The 22696-nt window shown below is 36.0% G+C and overlaps 1 protein-coding gene across 1 annotated transcript in view; it reads left to right on the top strand.

Annotated features, from left to right (window-relative positions):
- LOC135074813 (homeobox protein unc-4) overlaps window positions 1-21100 on the top strand; it is a 51425-nt gene extending 30325 nt beyond the window's left edge. Inside the window, exons 3-5 of the mRNA XM_063969193.1 lie at window positions 752-924; window positions 13971-14110; window positions 14925-21100. Coding sequence (XP_063825263.1) covers window positions 752-924; window positions 13971-14110; window positions 14925-15441 — 830 coding nt within the window. The 3' untranslated portion in view covers window positions 15442-21100. The remainder of the gene's footprint in view (window positions 1-751; window positions 925-13970; window positions 14111-14924) is intronic.
- Window positions 21101-22696: the final 1596 nt, after the last annotated feature.

Genomic DNA, 22696 nt, shown 5'->3' with positions numbered 1-22696 from the left:
CATAGGTACTTGCCTAAATCCATGGGATGCATAGACCATGACCCCATTGCTTCAGCCTGAGTGCGTGTCCCATTGTGGCTATTAATTCCAAAGTTTCGCCATTAGTTAACCCCTTCGCCGTCTGCAAAGGATTCAATGAATCCGGTTTGTCACTAGACTTTCCTGGTGACAACAGATTATACTTAGGTTAATTGTATTCTACAGTCCACTGTTTCGATTTTCTACATTTAAACCACGTTAATTTTATCATAAACTAGCTGACCCGGCGAACTTCGTACCGCCTTAGCGTAGAGATTTTCTTTATATTTTTTTCCATAAAAACCTTGTACAGAGTATTAGAAAACTACAAAAAAAAATCAGCCAAATCGGTCAAGCCGTTTTCATGTTATGTCGTGACAACGGAAAACGGGTTTCATTTTTATATACATATATAGATATCACAGACCTACTACTACTAACAGCTTCCATGAACAAAAACTAAGCAGTCTTAACTTTTAAATAAAAAATGCCTTGAAAATTGTAATATTTTCCGAATTTTGCACCTCCTTGTCAGTTTTGAAGCGATGCGTAGTCTCAAGAGATTTCTCTTACAATTCTTTACATTAGCAGAACAAATCTAGGTCTCTTATAAGATGTTCTGTTTCTTTTTCTATCGTATGAGCTGTAGCAAAAGCAAAGTAATTGTCTAACTTGTTGACATGACATTTAAGATAATAAACAGTGTTTAATTATTTTTTTCTATTCACGCCAGGTGGCATTGGCGACGACGACGGCGACAGCGGCAAGCGAAGACGCTCGCGCACCAACTTTAACTCGTGGCAGCTGGAGGAGCTCGAGAGGGCCTTCCTTGCTTCCCACTACCCCGACGTGTTCATGAGGGAAGCCCTCGCGATGCGGCTGGACCTCAAGGAGAGCAGAGTCGCTGTAAGTTACATTTGACTTCTATCATCTTCATTTGGCTCTCGTATCGACTTCAACTCGTGGCAACTGGAGGAGCTCGAGAGGGCTTTCCTCGCCTCCCAATACCCCGACGTGTTTATGAGGGAAGCCCTCGCGATGCGGCTGGACCTCAAGGAGAGCAGAGTCGCTGTAAGTAACATTTGACTTCTATCTCTTCCTTTGGCGCTCGCATCGACTTTAATTCGTGGCAGCTGGAGGAGCTCGAGAGGGCCTTACTCGCCTCCCACTACCCCGACGTGTTCATGAGGGAAGCCCTCGAGGTGCGGCTGGGCCTCAAGGAGAGTAGAGGCCCTGTAAGTAACGTTTGACTTCTATTTCTTCCTTTGGCGCTCGCACCAACTTTACAAGCATGTTTGTGTGATCCAAAAGAGAGCTTAATACATTCAGCTAACATCGCTATCATATCTTAATAACTACACGTACCTAATTCTTACCACCTACCATTCATTTATTGATACTAAGCCTGCTGTGGTCTATGTTTTCCAGTATGTATTTAAAACCATTATTTACTTTAGTTAGCACTATGTTTAAAAAGCGTTTCGAATTAAACTACTTACTCGTGAAAGCTATTCAAGCACCGCCCTATTCATAATAGTGACAAATCGATTGACAGATTATACAAAACGGTGATAACGCGGTGCCAACACACAAATAATAACTGTCACAGGAAACGTGTATCATAGAGTGCTAGTAAATTACAGGCGTTGCACACAATGGAAATGTTGTCAGTATTCTTTGTTCTAAACGTTTTTATTTAGGTAGCACAGAAAACTACTACTTACGTCAAAAAACAGATTGAAAATGTATTATTACTTAGTTTAATACTTGAAAAGTGTACGTCAAACTTACTTAAAATAAGTGGAGGTTCTTTTGGTCCGTGAAAAGCACCCAATTTCAGATGAAAAGCAAGACAATGTTGAGACATATTTGTATTTTTTTTTTACTTGGTCTGTATTTTCAGTAAAAAATTATCTAATCCTAATGACCCTACCCATGAGAATAAAGTTTAGCAATTGTCATTTCTTCGACTTTCATAAACTACATATTTGGGCTAACTAATGTAATGTAGTGTGACGTAATGCTATCGTCATGTTACCCATGTTTTAGGAGTGACGTTACTGTAACAATCGTCTATTGTCAGAGCTATTTTCACTGCGTTTAGTCGCGGGCGTAAACCCTTTGTTTCCATTAGTAAATACAACATTATTCAGTGTAAAACGTTCGTCAGTGTCGAATAAAATTGTAAATGTGTAGTTTGTAGCATTTGTATTTACATTGAGGCGTAATTGAATAGGAAATAAACTACACGAATTGTTGTTGCTGCATACCAATTTATGCTGGCTAATCAATCTTTTTTGTTGCCGTCAATGCTTGAATAACATCGAACCGAAAAAATAACAAAACTGACAATTCGTTTGTAAAAAATACTATGAGGAAAGAAGCGTGTAGAACATAGTAATCGTAACGGGGAAATAGTACCAGAACATCGTAAATACCAATTCACACTTTTTCGGAATAATATTAAAAAATAGAGTCAAATAAAACGACGTACGACTGTAACCCAAAAAAGTAAGTTCTATGCGTATCTCCTAAACTCTTCCTTAACTAACAGTAAAATATTTAAGCAATCTTCACACTAGCTAGAACATAAATTAAAACATTGAGAGACAGGAAACATAATAACAAAACACTAACATTATTCCTACGTGTTAGACACAGATATTAAGCCCTTTGTGACCGGGGTTATTAAATATATTTAGCATGTGACGAAAGGGCCCACTCGTCACGGGTAACGTCTTAATTCCGTTTACGTTTGCGAAGTTTAGTGTTAAAAAGGACAAGAACAAAACGGACGTGAACGGTTCTGGCCAGTGAAGGGGTTAAATTCTATTATTATCTACTGCAAATATTCATTACTAGCTTTTTCCCGCGGCTTCACCCGCGTGAAATTTAGTTTGTCACCGATCGTCATAAATTATAGCCTATGTATTATTCTTGGTTATAAACAATAATACTGTAAAGTTTCCTCAAAATCCGTTCAGTAGTTTTTGCGTAAAAGAGTAACAAACATCCAGACATCCATACAAACTTTCGCATTTATAATATTAGTAAGATAAGATTTCATGACTCTACAACTGCTGAAGAACTGGTCTTTTAAATTTGATAAACCCTATTTAATTCTCATAAGCATTTTATTTGTGGTCTGCATTGACGTAGTTTTAAGCTTTTTAGCCTACTTAATAATGAAACACTAAATAATTTGTGTTCATAACCCATACTAAAAAAGAAAATACCGATTTTCAGAGGCTTTTAAATTAGTTAATAAGATAGATTACATTTTTACTTAAGTGTACTAAACAAACATTAATTATCAGAAAGGAATCTTATCAGTGTTTACTAGAGACAATTACCTATTGACAAAAATTACAACACAATTTGATAAAGTAGTGAGCTTTTGTCTGTAGCTTACACTGAAAGAACCTTTCAAAATACAGTTTGCAATTACAGCCTTGTTTTGATGCCGATCTGTAATTGAAGTGTTAATAAGGTACAAGTTAATCAATACGGTAGCTGTTATTGTTGAATTATAGCTGTTTTGTGCAAACTGTGTTTTAATTTCTTTTTAATGGAGCATGGGTAAAGGTCAATAAGGATGGTGAAATTAAGACAAGGTAGATCAAATCTAAACTACTAACTAGTTCTTACTTTCTTCAAGAAATGTTAAGGCATTATTAATCTTTAAACATCACGCCACAATAACACTGAAAATACGCAACACTCACAAATAAAAATTGGTGAGGTGTTTCTTTTAAATAAGAGACAGTGTTGAAAGGTTCTCATTCTCCATAAAAAAGATGTATATTATATTGAGTAGTGATGCTTATTACGGTACTTAAAATACGTTTATAGTTAAGTATGATTGTCCCTTTTCCTTTTAAAAATCATCTTAGCTATGTTTGCTAGGTGAAACCACAGTAGTATCAAAGCGAGCAATTTATAAAAGCGCAAGACACAAATAATAAAACACACAGTATTCTACCAGTAACTACTCATTTCGTAACATTAACAAAGTTTTTGTTGTTATAATTCCTTTCGCCTTCAGTGAATACTGAAACCCAAATTCGATGGGCAAACATTTACCCCAATTTGTAGATAGAGTCCAGGCAAAAAGCAGGCTCCCGTCCAATATAAATGAGGGACGCTCTCCCTTATTTTCGGGAGCTACTAAGCGTTCTGTGGGGAGTTGCCCACCACAACTTTTTTTCTGCCCACGGGGATTATTATCTAAGGGCCAGCACATTCGATACATGCTATCAGCGAGTTAGGACAATACTGCAGCGAATATTTTCAGGATACGAACGTGAACTGAAAAGTTTCTGTGTTCTGAAAGTTAAATAATATTTTTCTGGGTTATATCTTCTTGCTGATTGAAAATAACACTCCATTCTGACGCAATCGGGCAAAAAGAATGTAAATTAGGTAGGTATGTGGTGTAGTAGGTGACCTTAGGTCACGCTTGACTCTACTTTTTTATTTTTTCACTATTTTTACTGTTTTCACTTTTTTCACGTTTTCACAATTTAATCCTGTAAAATGTTAATAGAAAAAAGAATAAGTTACTATTATAACTTAAATGAAACAGTCAAGTTATACAGGCGCAAAAAAGAATAATTTTTCTTCAACTCTACCTCATCAGAGCTTAATACAGTCGTAAAAGTGCAAACCATTCGAACCAACGAATTACTGCGTAAAGCCGGCTTATCAATTCATGAAAGTCAGTTCTCAATATTTCAATTTGATACAAGCAATAATACAGCAAAGTTATAAATAATTCCATTTCTATAATCAGTACTACGTCGATCGTATCGCGCGTTTATCGAGGAGCATCTCGTTTCGGAGACAGACTATCCCGCACCACTCCTAATAGTTGGCATAAATCAAAAGATTGCAATCTCGCCGGCACCCCTGGGACGCGAGCGAGACGGCACGATTGAATAGCATAGATTTAAATGGGCGGGTCAGATAAGGATGGCTACAGATCCCGCCGCTCCGACCTCGAGCGCGCCGCCGCTCGCAGGGACGTCACAATTCGATTACAGCTCAATAAAGTTAAAGTGACTTGTTTTCGTCTGTAAAGTGGATTTTTTCCTGTTCTTTGATTCCTCTATTTTCCTTCGTTCGCTCGACGTCTCAATTTTCGTTTCTGAGCGCGCTTTAGCAATATGGGCACCGCTCGGCTTTTATGGCGCTTTTTAACACCGAATCAATATAAAATAATTTTCAACTATAAAAGACTTCTTCGGAATCGGAAACATTTATAGGCATTAAAACGACGCGTACAGGCATCATTCGAACTAACGCAGCGGCTTTGGGTATTCAATATAAATCGCTGAGTCTTTTCCTTGGACAAGTTGCGAATAATGGAGATCTTATATTACATGAGGGTTCCGCGAAAGCTGTTAAAGGGCCATACTTTACCAAAAGTGGCGTATTCTAATCTAATTTCATCCCTGGCTGACGTAAAACTTGCGAAAACGGCTCACCCGCTCCGCCGTAAGCGCGGAAGTATCGACTTCATTTTAAAATTCATAGCATAAAATTTACATTTATATGCCAATTTCATTCCCTAACAGGGCGTCGGCGGCCGCACACATCAGTATGCTGCACACATTCGACGCGGGGTACACCCCTAAAAGTAAAGAAAGAAAAAATAGAAAATCGCCTTACATTCTGCGCTCGGCTGAGAAGAAAAAAGAATGGCGCGAGGTTTAAATATGGAACACTAAATGGAACGCTTAGGCGACAAAATGCGGATAGAATATAAAATTTAAGGATCTCGTGCATCCTTGTCTTTTTTGTTGGATCGCCGTTTGTTGTTGTCTCGCTCGGTGCGGTGCTATCAAACATGAGCCGACTTTACCGCCCTAGGCTTAGCGGTAAAAGATAGACATGGCGGCTCGCAGGGTTGCTCCCGAGGCGGCGAATTATCGCACATGAATAATTTTCTCGCTTTCAAACGAGCCACGGTTCATATTAAAGTGATTTAATGTAATTACTGTTCTAATGAGATACGAGTTTTGCGTGTGCGTATTCCGACGTTACATAAATCATGTTACATCAAGATGCGAGTACAATATTACGTAGGTGTAAATCTTGGGTTCCCTAAGGATTTACGACACCATTATGTACTGTAGATAGATGCAGATCATCTAACTTATAATAAATCTGTTGAGAGGTCAATTCTGTACATGAAATATATTTTCAAAATAACTATCAGGGGGTGATTAGTGATCAATACTGATGCCAAAAATGCAATCAGTAAAATTTTTGTCTGTCTGTCTGTCTGTCTGTCTGTCTTTCTGTCTGTCTGTCTGTCCGTCTGTATGTTCCTTATAGAAACAAAAAGTACTCGACGGATTTTAACGAAACTTGGTACAATTATTCTTCATACTCCTGGGCAAGTTATAGTATACTTAGAAATTCCCACGGGAACAGGAATTAGCGGGAAAATGCTTTTGTATGAAAAATCTAAAAAAAAATCTAAACCGCGTAAGATAGATGAAGGGGGTAAAACGGGATCCACGCGTACGAAGTCGCGGGCGGCCGCTAGTTGAACCTATAATGATACATTTCTAGTATTTGGCAAAAAATACCAATTTCCACAGCACCACTTGTTTATTTAAATTCAAGTAAGTAAGTATACAAGGAAAGATTTTCCTCTACTTGAAACAAACTTTGGTAACCCTAAAACAATGCTAAGTTGGCAATCCTCACAACATGAACACGTGAATATATCTGTCTCTGTCACACCAGCATCCCAGTATCAATTTGCTTTCTGAAACAAAGGAGACAGACTGTAATTGAGCGCCTGAAACACCGCGCATTTGAATCGTTTTTTTATCCTTTTAGTTAGTGTATATTATTTAGTTGAGTAAAAACTTTTGCAAGCTTGTGGAAAACTACCTTAATACTGAAACGTCAAGTGGCAAAAATAAGAACCCAGTATTAATGGTAGAGCCCTCCTGTAAATGTCATAAAAACTCATAAAACTCATTTATTCTTGCAAATTGGCTTTTAAATAGCACTTTTACACGTCCCAGTATTAACCTTACTACTGCTTCGGGCCAATAAATGGGCCAGTACCTACTGAGAAGAAGCCGCGCAAGAAAATCAGTCACATTGTCATAATTATGTTGAATACTTCAGTGTTGTCCAACGCCGCAAAAATCAGAACTAATAACCCAGTATTGACAGTAGCGCCCTCCTGTCATTGTCGTAGCTGGGACGGTTTAGTCTTGGACAACAATATTAATTTGTTATGTTGTAAGGTTCTATTTAAACTTAATTTCAACTAAACTAAAAAAAATGTATAGTTACTGCAACTCACGAAGGCGAGTGAGCTTTACTTGTGTGTATACGCGTATATGCACATAACGATAGTGTAATGGATATCAAAACTTTTGAAAAATGAACAGTAGCGAGCCACCACACATGTAAAGCTCACTCGCCTTCGTGAAATGCAACAAATAATATTCTTCTTTCACGTTCACTCAAAATCGAAGGGGACTTTCAGCTCACAACAAATCAAAACTCAATCATAAGATAGTAATAACTCTTCAATATAAGTAGCCCTATTTGTAATTAGGTGTTTACCAGCTTTATGTCGGGTGCTTAAACTATTTGAGATTAACTTTCCAAGTAGGCACTTAAGTCTGCACTCGTTAACGTCAAATTAAATTACGGACTGAGGTCTGTTTATTTACCACTTTTCCAAGGCAAGATAATTAGGTAAGAACTACGACATGTTTTGATATATCTATATTGGAAATCGAAGTAAAAAAGATTAAAAACTCTAGGCGTGTAAGATACTCGTATGTTTCGTTATTTACATTATAAATTAAAGTTTTATTTTAATGGTCTTCAAGATCTCTTCAGTATAGGTCAGTTGAATGTCTCAATTGGTATACATATGCCAGGTCCTTTTCAGGGCACTATTGAGGTAAACTTTTTAAATATACTCAACATCAAATAAATCGCACCTTCCGCGACGCGAACTTTAAGGATTTTCTTCTGACACCATTATGGTGCCCAAACTATATTGGTGTTATTTGAAAGCCCAATAACTATCCTTAAAGAAAAACACATTTAATTTCTTAATAAATGATTAACATATAGCATAAATGTGACTTAAAAAAGACCTCACTTTGGGCTTACCTCTGGGATCAATTAGACCAATTTTTATGGTTATAAAACCAAATAATGATCTCACGTGTCCTCTTTAACAGATGGATAGCGATAAATCCCAACTTCACAGTTTTATAGCCATAAAAGTTGGCTGTAGCGTAACTACCTATTTTTTGAAGAAGTGACTCTGGATTCTTCTAAAGACACATTTTTGGGGTAAAAACCTTTCCTTTAATGAAATGAAGTTTAGAACTAGGCTTCTAAATGGTGCCAATATTGTTGAGAAGCGGGGATGCATACGTTTGAAAGTGCTTGTCGCGGGAGGTGCGATGGGGCAAAGTAAAGTAAATCAAACTCAAATAGCGCTGTGCTGGCCTGAAGGCTAAAATCCAATATGAATAACCTACCTACTTCAAGGTACCTACTTCAAAATTATAAACAGTTTCAAGAAGGCTTTTACTAGTAAATTACAGCTATCATTCAAAATCAAAACTCACTCCACGAAAAGTCACAAACGATTCGTTTCAAATAACAGGACAAAAAGATCGAATGGTTTCCCCCAAAAAATAAAAGGGAATACACCCTTAATAGAAGTCAATGTATCGCCGCATCAGGCCTTATTTACACCTAGGGCGAGTGGGGAAGCTCGGCAATAGCGGACACAATACGATTGCACAAATGTCTGTCGTATGAATTTCGTTATCGCCGACTTTTTTAAGTAGGCAATTTTAGGAGAGAGGGGACTCTGAATTTTTGAGTTTTCACGCCATTTTGTCAACGGTAATTGATAGATCGCCCGGAGTCCTGCCAGCAGGACTTAAAGTACTTCCGGTAGGACGCAAAATTAAAAGATCACAGTTTCGTAAGTATACATTGTACAAATTTCAAATTTACACGAAAAAATAGAGTGTTTCTCTCTCTTTCACCCAATAGTGCCCAAGATCGAAAAACGCGACTAACCGTTAGTCGGAGCCCAATGGCGCACGAGTATACACGGGGGGCAGCGCGTTCGCGCTCGCGCGACACATTTTGACGCGCCGGGCGTGGAGTCGGCAACATTTTGGCGATAATATTATAATGAATGTGAAGTATTCCAGCCTAATCAAACATTTATAATTTATTTCTTGTTTTTGTTTTTAATTTGTAGTGTATTTGTAAGTGATAGGTGTAATTTCTAATACAAAGTGACGTACCAAAGTAATTAATTTAAAGTTCCTTATTATAGTTCCTATTAGGTAAGTTGAAAGAAGATAAACAAGTTTATAATATATTAAGAAAAGTAAAATACTGGTTAAACAAAATGATTCTACGACATGACTTTTTATTTAATAAACACTAACCAAGTGTTTACTACTTCTGGTGAGGATGAGTTCAAATTTGAAGGTCACCGTACTGCTGGAAGGACCAGCAAGCAAACACGTACAAATTGCGTACTGCGGGCAGGACTTGCGATAATCTTCTGGCAGGACGTTTAGAACAAAAGACCAGTCCTTCCAGAAGAGCTTCCAGCAGGACAAAGCACCGGGCGATCTATCATAATGTGTTGTTTGGTGACAAGTTGGGCTTAAGATATTTAAAAGCATGTTTGGATTGAACCGTGCGTGATTTTGCTGCAAAAAGTCGCACAAAACAAAACAAACAAGTTTTTCAGTGAATTTTCTTGCCTTTACGGGACATTGCCTAAAAAGCCTTACAAATATTTTTAAAACTTGCAATGAAATTGAATACGCTACGAAAATACCTAAAAAAAATGTTCCTTCGGCATTTAATAAACTAATTTTAACTAGCAACAACATCCAAATGCAAATAGCCCAATCGACTCTTTTTACTCTCAGTAAAATCCAAAATAACACACGTGATGTACCGAACACACTCGTTAAGGGTGGGCCGGGCTACCGTGGCCATTACGGCGGCTCGACGTAATCAATGCGGTTCGATTAGGGGAGGCTGGGGATAATTAAAACATTACTCCGACGGAGTTTAGGTAGGGTTTTCGTGTTGTATGTTATTTGTATGTGTACATTGTAAAGCTTTTAGCTTCTCCTATGTGGAATAGAGTTTAGAATTTCAGACTCCATCAACTCACAGGTTTTGGATACGATTCCCTGGTGTGACACTTGTAGTATAAAATTACTTTGTGTATTCCTTTCCAGTTGGTAAAGACCATACAGCCCTGATATAAATATTATGACTTTCGGAGAGTAATTTAACCTTTCAGACGCCTATGGAAAATAAAGAGCTGTGATCTTATGTATAACTAGCTTCCAAATTTCATTAAAATCGGTTAAGTGGTTTAGGCGTGAAAGCAAGACAGACAGACAGACAGACAGACAGACAGACGGACAGAGTTACTTTCGCATTTATAATATTAGTAAAGATTAGTATAGATAAGCTAAAATCGAATCATGACTAAACTAAAATCTAAAAATAAATTATTGTACGTCTGTTATTAAGGATTACGTAATGCAATTCACATCGTAATTTAGGAGAGACATTTAAATTGATAATAAAGCTTATACACTCAAGATATGAGCCGTAAAGTTAATCTATTAAATTAATCCATCAACACAAAACATCTGCTCAACAATAACTGAGAAAATCTACTACACAATTAAATATAAAAGAATGTATAATTAACCAAACTAGCGCGTGCCCAATCATGTATTAATCAGTCGTTTAGGTATATGAAACTGAATCGTCAGTAAATTATTTAAGGCTATTGTTTAATAACAATACTAGCTCCTGTCCCTGATTTTGCCTGTAATTTTGATAATTTACGTAAACCTAAAATATCATATCAACCCCCTAAGTTTTCTCTTTCAGAAGGGATTCAAAGAAATAAAGTAGGTATCACGTGTTTATATGTAAATCGGAGTATAAGATATTTATGTGCCACATATGGCACACGTGTACATGCTTTCAGCCCCTCTATCCTCTTGATAAATTCAAAGCGAAACAAATCGATACATTAAAGTTAGGTTTAAAACCTAAATTAAATTCTTTAGATCAGTAGCTATTTTGATTGTGAACGTTGACAGACCATTCAGTCAATAGAAACGATTTAGATGCTCGTACAAGTATAAAACCTACTAGTTACACTTCCCACCAGTCAAGCATTTCATAATGAAACAATGCAATTGTTTTTGCTACGCATTTGAGTAATAAATAAGTGAAATAACTGAGACCGCGATATCCATGTCAAACCATGAAATCGAGCCGCCATTCATTTACGATATTTTTGCATTATGAATAGGTAATTTTATAACGAACAGATTGAATTGAGTTACTATGCCAATTAATTGGAATATGTATAGTAGGTACAATGGAAAAATAATAATTTCATACCATTCGATTGTTTCATAACGCTTTTACATACAAAAGAAATAGTAAGTTTTCAGTAAGTTAAATGGCCTGGTCAAAACATAAATAACTCCCCTTTTTACCCATAAATTGTTTTGGCGTAAAGTCCCTTTTTAATTTCCACGTATTTTTTTGTATTTCGATATAATGATATTATGTATTTCTCTAAAACTGACATCATTATGACGATATAATTCTTTTTTCTTTCAAAATAATCAACAGAAAAAAAATTAAAAGCACAAAGACATAAACGTGAGAGAATCTTTAAAAATGATAAAAACAAGTGCGTGCTAGACACAACAGAAAACAATTGACTCGCAATTATTATCCGGAGTGATTAACTCCCGGCAAAAAACCGGAACATAAGTAATCCAAGGACAAAATTAATATTTAATTTCACATACGTATAATCATTTTGGAAAACGGTGGCACTTAATAGCACGCTGCAAATGAAGTCATTTGCTGAATTATTAAATTAGCATCTTTAATCGGGTTCTGTAATTGAATCGGACCACACTAACGAGTATCGCTGCGTACGCGCCGATTGTAGAACCAGTTGGGCGATTATTTCGATCGGGTCTTGTGACGAATGATTATTGAAACCGTTATTTAAGTAGTTTGAATTAAAATTATCTGTGCCTGTTTATTTCTGAAAAAAGTTTGATAAAGAACTGTCGTATTTTCTGAAAGTTATTGTTCTCGGCCTATTTAAAAGGTGTATTAAACATCATGACTGTTTAGATGAGGTTTTTTAGTGAAATGTAATGCAAGTAGTTAATAAAAACAGTTTATTATTACTAAACGCAAGCCGTTTTAACTTAGGTTTAATAAAAATACAATTTTGATTCGTTATAAGGATTATAAAAACACTAATTAAAAATAAAAAAATATAAAAAGTACAATATAGCGTTGTTACCGACTACGATTTATGCTTGTAGTAACGGACACTAGCGTGAAAGAATACCTATCAAAAAGCACTAACGCATGTGTTGGTACGTTACCTAACCACGGAACCTTTGTTTTTTTGCTTAAAACCGTCGCAACACTAATTTACTGACCATAAACAAGGGACTGATGCGGCGATTACGCCGGGGCAAGGCGTTCTGTTAAATTTTATTAAATTAATCCAAATTAATCCGCAACCATTAAAACGGCGACGGCCGCTCGTTAAATTGACCTCTATCACACACGATTTGTGTAACCTTTTTAATGCAATGGGTCGGTTATTAAATTAATGAAAGAGACTGTTTTTGCAATCCTCTTTTAAAGAGGATGTTGTACGACACTCAGTACAAACCTTAACTTTGTTAATCATTGTTAATCACGATTTAATTTGACAATTATAAAAATTGATTTTTCACTTTGAAGAGATCAGCTGTCTCAAGTGAGGCTCAAACCTACGATCATTAGCTTGCCAGACAACTTCTTGTCTAACCACTAAGCTACGAAGATATTGGGTTACTGTGTCGAAATTTTTCAAAAGAAGAGTTGTTATCCGATGTTGTTCCATAAAATGTAAAGGAGAAAGAAATTATCCTTAACATCCGACAGAAATGCTGATGCAAATATCTTTTCAGACCTATTTAACGAAACCTGCTTAAAAACCTTCGAAATTAATTTATATGCCGCGTTTATGCTTATATTTTTTGTGCTAAACAATAAAGTGTAAGTAACCGCACCGAACATAGCCTGGCATTAGCATAATCATATTCGAGTGCGTTAAAAATGATCGCATCGCTATTAAATCCGTGTACTGCATCAATAAAGGTACAGAATACGTCAAGCTCTACACTGACTTTTGAGGTTGTAATAGGGGTTATTTTGCAATAAAACTGTATAGTCCGATGTGTGGATCGTACGCCGGTGATCGCGCGCATGATTGAGACGTTAAATTTCAATGCGCGAGCATTCGTATGCAAATTCGCTGGAGAGGGCGTGCGCGTGCATCGACGCCTCGCGCCGCCAGAGGGATGCAGATCATCTCCTAAGTTAGATATCCTGCTTAACCATTCAGTAGACTAGACTAATCTGGGAATTTTCTTGTATTCCCTGCTTAAAATATAAGCTTTAAAAACCTGTTAAACGAACGAACGTTTTCTATTTATTTCAAGCGGTTTACATAAATATTTTTTTACTGATTCAATTTACTGAATTTTTACGGCTCCCGTTCTTTTGTACGTTTAGGTTGTAGCTTTGATAAAATTATCTTTTATTCATCTTTAATAACACAGAACTGTTTGATGGTAGATTTGTAAATTAATATGAAAAAGGGGTTTGATACCTAATCCAAAAAATCAATACTTTTCTGCACATGGAAAACTTCATTATTTGAATGAAATAAGCTCATGGTGTAACTGATTCCCAAAGTAGTGACGACTAATCGGCTCTTGTCTACTCCACGCCCTACAACTAGTTCAAACTACAGCATTTCAGAACATACTCTTCAACTTTCCGTTTGTCCACAGGTATGGTTCCAGAACCGCCGAGCGAAATGGCGCAAGAAGGAACACACCAAGAAGGGACCAGGGCGGCCGGCGCACAACGCCCACCCTCAGTCTTGTTCAGGGGAGCCCATCCCTCCTCATGAGCTGAGGGCCCGCGAGAGGTGAGCCACTCACAATCCGTATACTATATAAATTAGTATAAAAATCTTAGTTAACAAGCAAATGACCATGACCATGACCATGACTCTTCGATGCCTGAGAATTCAAATTGTAGGCTTGAAATGATCAGTAAAGAGCCCAGAAAAACTCAGTGTTTTTTAGTAACTCTAACGCCCGTATTCACAAACGATGCTTGCTTAAGTGAAGCAGCAAATCGAACGCACAGCGTTGAATAGAGCTCTGTGATTGGTTCGTGTGTCACCCTGTGCGACCACGCGCACTGTGAAACCTCATAGTAATATTTGTGAATACGGGCGTTACAATTAAACAAAAGATATCATAGTTTTTATATCTACTTAATTAACCAACTCTATGTTTTCATGCATGCATAGTTAGACAAAGCATAGCAAATCTAATCTAAGCTTACCTCTTTTACCTTTATAATCAAGCCAATCTTACATTATTTCGAAGTGATGACAACCACAAATGTCAAAATTAATTAACTAGCATCAGGTATGTTAAAAATTCCTATCTTCGGGTCAGTAGGACTCCATAAATAAATATTTATAAAAGCCAAAACTTTTTGTTATCCAATCAAAGGCCACATAATTTATGGAACTGATTAATTCAAATTTTAATCAGCCACTCATTAAGTTTTATAAATCAGGCTTATTATAATACATAATCTGATAATCTTTCTGGTATTGGTTTAAAATTTGAATAAAAATGCGATTGTGACAAATACTGTTGTCATCGAGCTCCGTAGACATGCTATTAGGTTCTATACTAATGAAGCCCTAATGATTTTATCAACAGGGCGAGAAGAAGAAAGAAGCTGGCGAAAGCACTAGACCGGCAGGCGAGGAAGCTACGGGCTAAGGGCATTGCGGTAGACCTGGAGGCGCTGAAGGCTGAGTACCTGGCCCAGCATCGGAATAGCGGCCTGTACTCTGATTCAGATGGAGACGGCGACGGCGAGGAGTGCATGATCGACGTGGTAGGGGGAGACTCCTGCCACGACTCAGGACCTGAAGACTTCTCGCTGTCAGGGCGGCTGCGAGCGCCCTCTGGCGCTGACGGTATCAACAACTCCGACAGCTCGACCTCAGATGCTCATTCTGGCAGGAACTTCAGCCCCCTCCCCGACCCTCAACCTTCGTTCTTCAAACAGTTCGGCAACCCCGCCGTCGCGTTCGACAAATTCGACTTCGACTCCGGACGAGCCGTCTCCTTAGACCTCAGCGGCGGAGGCACGGCCACCGAGGACCTCTCCAAAAATGGCGGCACCAGGAAATACAACCCGTTCAGTATAGATTCCCTTCTTAATACGTGAAAGTGACTGACAGTGACGTGACTATAGAGGCTCTCCGATACCACCCAGTGACTCTCAGATACCGGCATTTCGTGAGATGTTCCTTTGCTTTAACGTTAATGAATTGTTAATTATCATTAGTTTTAATCGGCTTCAGTAATAAAGACTTGATAGGTACCATAACAACATATCCAGTGTGAATATTAGATGTAGGCGACTGTATTATATAGTTGTAGTGTATATAGACCACTCCGCATATTTATTTTCGACTTGTTAATAATTTCTACTTTGATTCGGGGCAATAATTTTACTTAATGTTTGTTGATGATGTGGTATTTTATTTTTTGTACGATTTATAAATTTTATTGAGCTGAGACTTATAGAAGTGTGTCATTTTAAGATAATATTTTTAAATCTGAATTATTATGTATTTAATTTGAAGTCTTTACACTTCATTATGGAGAAAAAGTAACAAATCATCTCATTTTGATCTCTTCATTGTTTATTGTAAGTTTTGGCAAATTGTAACAGCAAAATCTATTTAAACCTTTCTTTTTATTATTATATGTATGGATTCTCGAGTCCTGTACACAGACATGGCATAATATGACCTAAGACTAAACAGACGAGGATGTAAACTTTCAAAAACATCTCAGTGTGAGTTAACTGTTAAAGTTTTAGCCAATCTGTTCCTCTTTACAATTAACTCCTACGTACTAATAAATTTTGGCAATCTTTGTAAGTTTGTAATTGTGATGACACTAAACTTTCTGTCGCAGTAGTAATTTGAGCAAACATTGCAAAGAAAAATGTTAAGGTCACAGTGACAGTTCAGTCTCTGTTTAGTGGATTTTTATCAAATCTAATACTTTGAGACTGCCAAAGTCTATTTCGGAGATCTCTTAAGTTGTATCCACATAGATACGGACGACAGCACATCAAATTTTCACAGTTAGGTTTTATCTCGTTGTTATACAGGCTATTTTGCAACTAAAATGTAAAGTATGATGTGCTTCAAACCCCATAATATCCATAAACGGTTCCATATTACCCGTTCCTGTGCATAATTTAATTTTATGTGCGAATTACTGGCAGATGCATTACGAATTACAATTACCGCCGCACTACTTCAATTGGTCGTTAACTAAACTCCGAGGTAATTACACTAATTACAATTGTAATCTTTGACTGTTGTATGATTATGTCTGTTTGTTACGCCTTCACAACTACATTACATATACTAACTTATTTATTAGTTTTTCTGTAAGTTCATCTTTTGCATGCGTTACGATGCGATCAATCTAAAGAAAGCTATCGTTGACACTTAAATTGCTTTAAAAGGCTTAGAATTATCTTCGACGCCATTAAATTGAATGCGTAAATACTTATTAAATAAATTAAATTAACGGGACCAATTCGAGTTGGCATTCTTCATAATCTAAATGATATTTCCAAAAAAATTTAATCATCTATTCCTATTGATAATAAATCAATACTCAATAGGCCCTCAGTTGTATGTAATGTGCCCAAGTAATACCAAAGTACTAATACTTATTCTGTGGTAATAATCAGTTTAAGCAATTACAAGTAATTATGTTTATGGCCAAGCAAAGCCACTGGTTATAACTAGCACACCATTATTTGCTAACTCCGTTACAATTACTCTAGATAGACTGTCCCTCCCACAGGCGAGTCCATTCTGCTAAATTAATCGTTATTTTGCGCCTTGGATTAGGCTTATGTACACGGCCAGTGTTTATTAATGACATTAATTAAAACGAATGAGGACTATCTAATTGGTCTGTAATACTCGTTTTTACATAATGGGCATGTTTAGTTGATATCTACATTGCTGAGTTTATAGATATTACGAGTGTAACATAGAAATTAGTATAGCATATTCATTGAAAAACAAAAGAAACGCTATTCAAAGATTTATAAACAAATGACAGTTTTAAATATGAAACCGTGCTGATACAGTCAATCTGGGTAACGTTGCCCATCAGTACTTAGCTTAAAATATTTGCGAATTTAATGCTTTTTCGCTTTGATTTTATATTTAAAAAGCTTTGTGAACAACGAGTCAAAGATACAAAGCTTATTTAAAATAAATACAATCAAAGAGTAAAAAAAAGTTACGTACCTTTATGCGTAATTATATTTTGCGCTGTTATACTGATATCCAAAACTAAGTACTACCTACATAGATTGACTATAATTTCAGATTATTTAATAGTTTGTTTATTAGATAACCTACTTTGAAGTTCGCAATTCGGCGTTAATCTGCAAGTTTTGAGATTCGGATAGCAACAAAACTTTAATATAGAACACTAATTACTAAGTTGTCTGTATAAATAACAACAATCGTTTATCTGAATTTTTGTTATGTCTACGATATCATCTGTATACAGCCTGCTATTTACCTAATTATTTTCAAAAAGTATTACCAGTATTACATCGTGTGATTTGTTACCACTACGGTCACAACCCTGGTGTTTGACACAGTTCAATCGTAGTCAAAAGAATCAAACAAAAATAATCGAAGTTTCTTCGAACATAAGACTTATTCGCCTGAAAACCAGGCGATTTTTCAGTTTATTCAACTTTGAGCTTAAATAATGTCATCATAGAGTTCTAACCAATAATCCACATTAAACCACCAAGACCCAATAATATAGGATTACAAATGGACTAACATATTCACGAGATTTCCGGGCGCATAATGACGATTAGTCAAGTCATACTAATTGATAGGATATCTATAATTTCCGATTACTATGCCGCAATAATGACATTTGCATATCTGGCCCCGTCTGATGATGATGTAGGTATGGAGCAGGGATTTTATGGATATCCGTAACCGTAACCGAAACTATCAGATATCCGAAATAAAAAAATATCCGTAACCGTAACTGAAACCGATTCAAAAGTTTCGGATGGTTTCGGATAAAGGCAGTCTTAAATAATAATATTTTTTAATATTGGTTACTTGTTTGGCACCATCTGACCCCGCCTGTTTTACCTTTATCATAGGTGCCGTCTTAGTAAGTACTTACATAAAGTAGCTATGTGGGTCGCGCAGCATCTTGCTATTTGAATTTTGCATTTTTAAAATTCTGATATCCGTAACCGAAAACATCCGAAACTTTCGGATAATCCGAAATGATTTCATATCTGTAACCGAAACCGGTATAATATTATTCTAATATCCGTAACCGTATCCATAACCGAAACTTCATATCCATAACATCCCTGTGAGCGGCTTTGCAGGACTGAGTGATTGATAATAATAGAAAATGATCACAAGTTTTTTATTCCGCTTTAGTAGAAAAAAGGCTTTTTTGCTTTAGTTTCTACATTAATTGAGTTGTTGATGAGATAATTGATCTACGGTAATTGCTGTTTTCTAATAACTTTATGAATTATAATAATGTTACTTTTACAAGAATTACCTTTAAAGGCGAACGCTTTCTTTGGATCTAATAAAACATTTATAGCCTACAGGCACAGAATTTCCATTACTTATTCCAATGAATATAAATCAAGTATTAATAGTATAAATCAAGTATCAAGATCATTTAGTCAATATTTTGAAAGCTTATAGGTTCAAAGAAATGCCTACACTTTTCAGATAAACCCAGGTCAAAAATACCTATGTAACATATTAAAAATGGCGTCGCGACAATTACTCGGCGAAAGAAACACAATCGCTTGTCGTAAAACAAGAATTAATGAACTTTGTAATGCGAAACTCCGATAAGGGGCCAATTAGCAAAACAACATGGCCGCCGCGACTTTACATCGGTGCCTGCGCGTGCGACTGACGCGTTAAATATAAATAAATATGGCATAATCATATCGGCTTATCATAATGTTGGTCTTAAAATAGAGTAGCTGTCACATACAATTCATAAACCCAAAAAGTATTAATAATATTCTGTAAAGCTCTATTACACGCCCCAATAAAACTTTTTTTTAATCTTGTGATATTATTTTGTGGTTATCATAATGTAGGTAAACCTCTCTCACGATAGGTTTTCTGAAGACTATTAGTTTCGCGTTATTTCCATAGTGTTATTCAAATATTGAGTAGGTAATATCTTCTATTTAAATAAATGATCAACAAAAGTTTAAATTCTATACTTACGAATAAAAGAAGCAATGGTCAATAACAAAATTAAAAGCCGTTACAGGAACTGAAAAACTTCCAATTGCTAATGAAAGTTTTTGTTATCAAAATATTAATTATTAATATTGAGGTCGAAAAAATCGCACGACAAAGTCGCCGACGCATAAAAGTCCTAATTACACGCTGCATAATAATGTTCGAGTCGATTGGCTATGGCATCCATTGTCTGGAGTCACCGACACGTAAAATGTCCATTTTATTTATATGGCTTTCTCGTCAGCACTAATTGTGAGAAAACGCAATGAAAACTGGCAAATGCGCTTACGCATTTCCTGTACAAAACTTTTTCTGGTTAAAATCTATGAACATTAAAATAACTTGGAGGTAGGTGCTATGCAGAATAGGGTCTTACTCGTATAATGCTCTATTTAAAAGGCTCTATTCCATAGTCTGTTCTGTGGATAGATTCTTACCTCACCTAAAAACTTATTAGTTTATTTATTTCAAAAACTATTCAATGTTATGGAGAGTAAATAACTTGGATTTCTTCTATTTTGTTGTGAAAGAGTAACAAACGCATAACTCGCAAAATATAACATGTACCTAAACCTTTTGACATAATTATATGATTAGTGTGAGCTTGACAAATATGTTTATTCCAATTATTAATCATACATCTGTTAGAGACTAGAGAGGACTGAAATACATTTTATTTATTTTAGGTATTTCATGTAAAATAAAGAGGTATATTGTATTAACTCAGGAAAAAAACATGACTAAGTATCTCACAAAAAGTTCAGTTACATTTTAAACGACCACTTTGTAGAATTCTATGTTATTTTGCCGTTTTTCATTTTAAAAGGCAAGATAATTATATATGTTATGTGCAATAAACATTTAGGAGACGACCAAATTGCTATTAAAACAGTTGGTTTAATTCTATTTACTATGATTATTTTTATATATTATGTATAAATTAATTTGTATAATAAATTATGGAGGAACAAGGAGGGGTTGAACAGTTGTATAAATAAACTAGCATAGATTTATTATAATAGCTGGCCATTTTAAGTTATTCAATATTCGGGTTTCATAATTTGAACAACCGCATAAAATATTACTGTTTTAAATGTAACATCTCCTTTATTAAGAAATAATATGTGAGATATAAAACTTTACGATTTTCTACTGATAGTTTTTAATACTGTATATCAAGTTAGCACAACGTATTACAGTCTTTGTGAAAAAATACAGGCTTGGAGAAATAAAAGTTGATAAATTATAGCAAAACATTTTCACAATATTTTAAAATTTTGTTTAATAGTAAAGACACCAGCAGAAAACCGTCAAGTCCCTATAATTATATGTTTTACTATTATATTTGTACATTTGTAGACCCACATACATTTAGGTACAAAATAAATACTTAAGTTAATTTATGAATGGAGGATAGATGGATATTTGTAAATTGTTTATCACATTGTGTAAGATGTAAAAAGTATGTTACGTGAGTAATTTATTGAATCAAAATATAACACATTTAAAAACACATGAACGCCCTTTATTTGTTATTACCATATCAAATAACAATACTGAAATATACGATATTTAAGAGTATCAAAAAGCTCTAGTTAGTCTCTACTAGTCAAGCTTGTCTACTACAACTGCCTGCGAGAAATCTTGAAATTTCAAATAGGTCGTAGAATTGATTGCCGTATGGGCAGAAAAGTTCTTGAGTTCCGACCCATGGAACTTGAGAATATTTCTGCGGCGGGGACCTGAATGCGGGCGGCACAGGATCAGTCGTTGTTGAGGCATTGATCCAGCATTGGACATCATTTAACTGAAACGGAACTCACCAGATTACTACTGTTACATCAACAAACACGCTTATGACTATCAATTTGTATGGGATTTCCACCGCGATTACGTCACAACACAGTCACTTATTTGGCATGGTGTAATGTAATTCGAGCTATTAATTTATGTATCTTAAATTATATCTGTAACGCTGAAAAAGCTGCCGTCGCAATAAATAAACCTCAAATCAGTTTAGGTAATAAGCATTTCATGGTGATTAAGATAGAAAACCGAATCAAATAGCCTATAGCAAAATTGGTTTAATGCCGCATTGACAGATATAATCAGTCTTGGGTCTGAAAACATTCTCAGTTTTCGAGCGATTCGGGCAAAATTGTACAGGAAGTAATTACTGATTTCCAAATTACCTTAGGACTCGGCTAGATAAATTGCAATTGATTCTTCATAAAGGAACCTACATGAAAATTCTCGATGACTGTCGGCAGCGTAGTCGACTTCTGCAGACAGAGGTCGAACTCAATTTGAAGCGGTTGTTGACTTCATCTGAAAAAATTAAATTATCATATTTTCACTTTTCCTTTTCAGGGAACTTACAGGTCCCAATAAAGCTTACCCACCCACTACAAATCGGCTGGTGCTGATAAGAAGTGTCAGAAGAAACTCAGTCAGTTCATTGTGAAATTAATCTCAAAATAATATTCAATGTAAATCCAAGTACTTTTTGGAAAATGACACGCGCATTTTGGTCCGTGACCAATGGACGGTTATAATTTTAAATGCGCTCGAATTATACGGCGAATGCGGCGCTTTGACATCTGAGAGGCGTGTAATGGCGACCGCCGACCTCACTGCGCGTACGCATGTGCGACCTTTTTGCTTTGGTGAGGGCAAGCATTTCAGGTGCAATATGCTGTGATAGATTTGTTTGCTAATTTATCCCGCAAGAGGTGTTACGGTTGCTTGTAAACTGTAGATAATTTGTGGAAAGCTAAATAAGTTTTCGCGCACATAATATAGGTAGGCCCTTAAAGTAATGAAAGTCACTTCACATTTCACCATTTAGTCATTATACCTTAAAAGAACCTAAGTAGATTAGCCCTAATTTGGAATTGCTGAACAAATATTAGTTAGCTTTTGTACTGACTGTATGTAGGTTCGTATTCATAATAGTTGGGCTCCCAAAAGCTGAGAACTTTTCATAAAGAAAGCACATAAAATGCGATATCACCAAATTCATTAGGTTGAACCAATAGATTGTACCTCCTTCAACTCCGCGCGCACCTTTTATATAAACAAATAGAGCTACTGCCGTTGGCAATTACCTAC

Source organism: Ostrinia nubilalis, chromosome 9, assembly GCF_963855985.1.
Source record: "Ostrinia nubilalis chromosome 9, ilOstNubi1.1, whole genome shotgun sequence".
In the NCBI taxonomy this organism is placed as follows: domain Eukaryota; kingdom Metazoa; phylum Arthropoda; class Insecta; order Lepidoptera; family Crambidae; genus Ostrinia; species Ostrinia nubilalis.
This window is presented reverse-complemented; position numbering and strand designations above follow the sequence as displayed.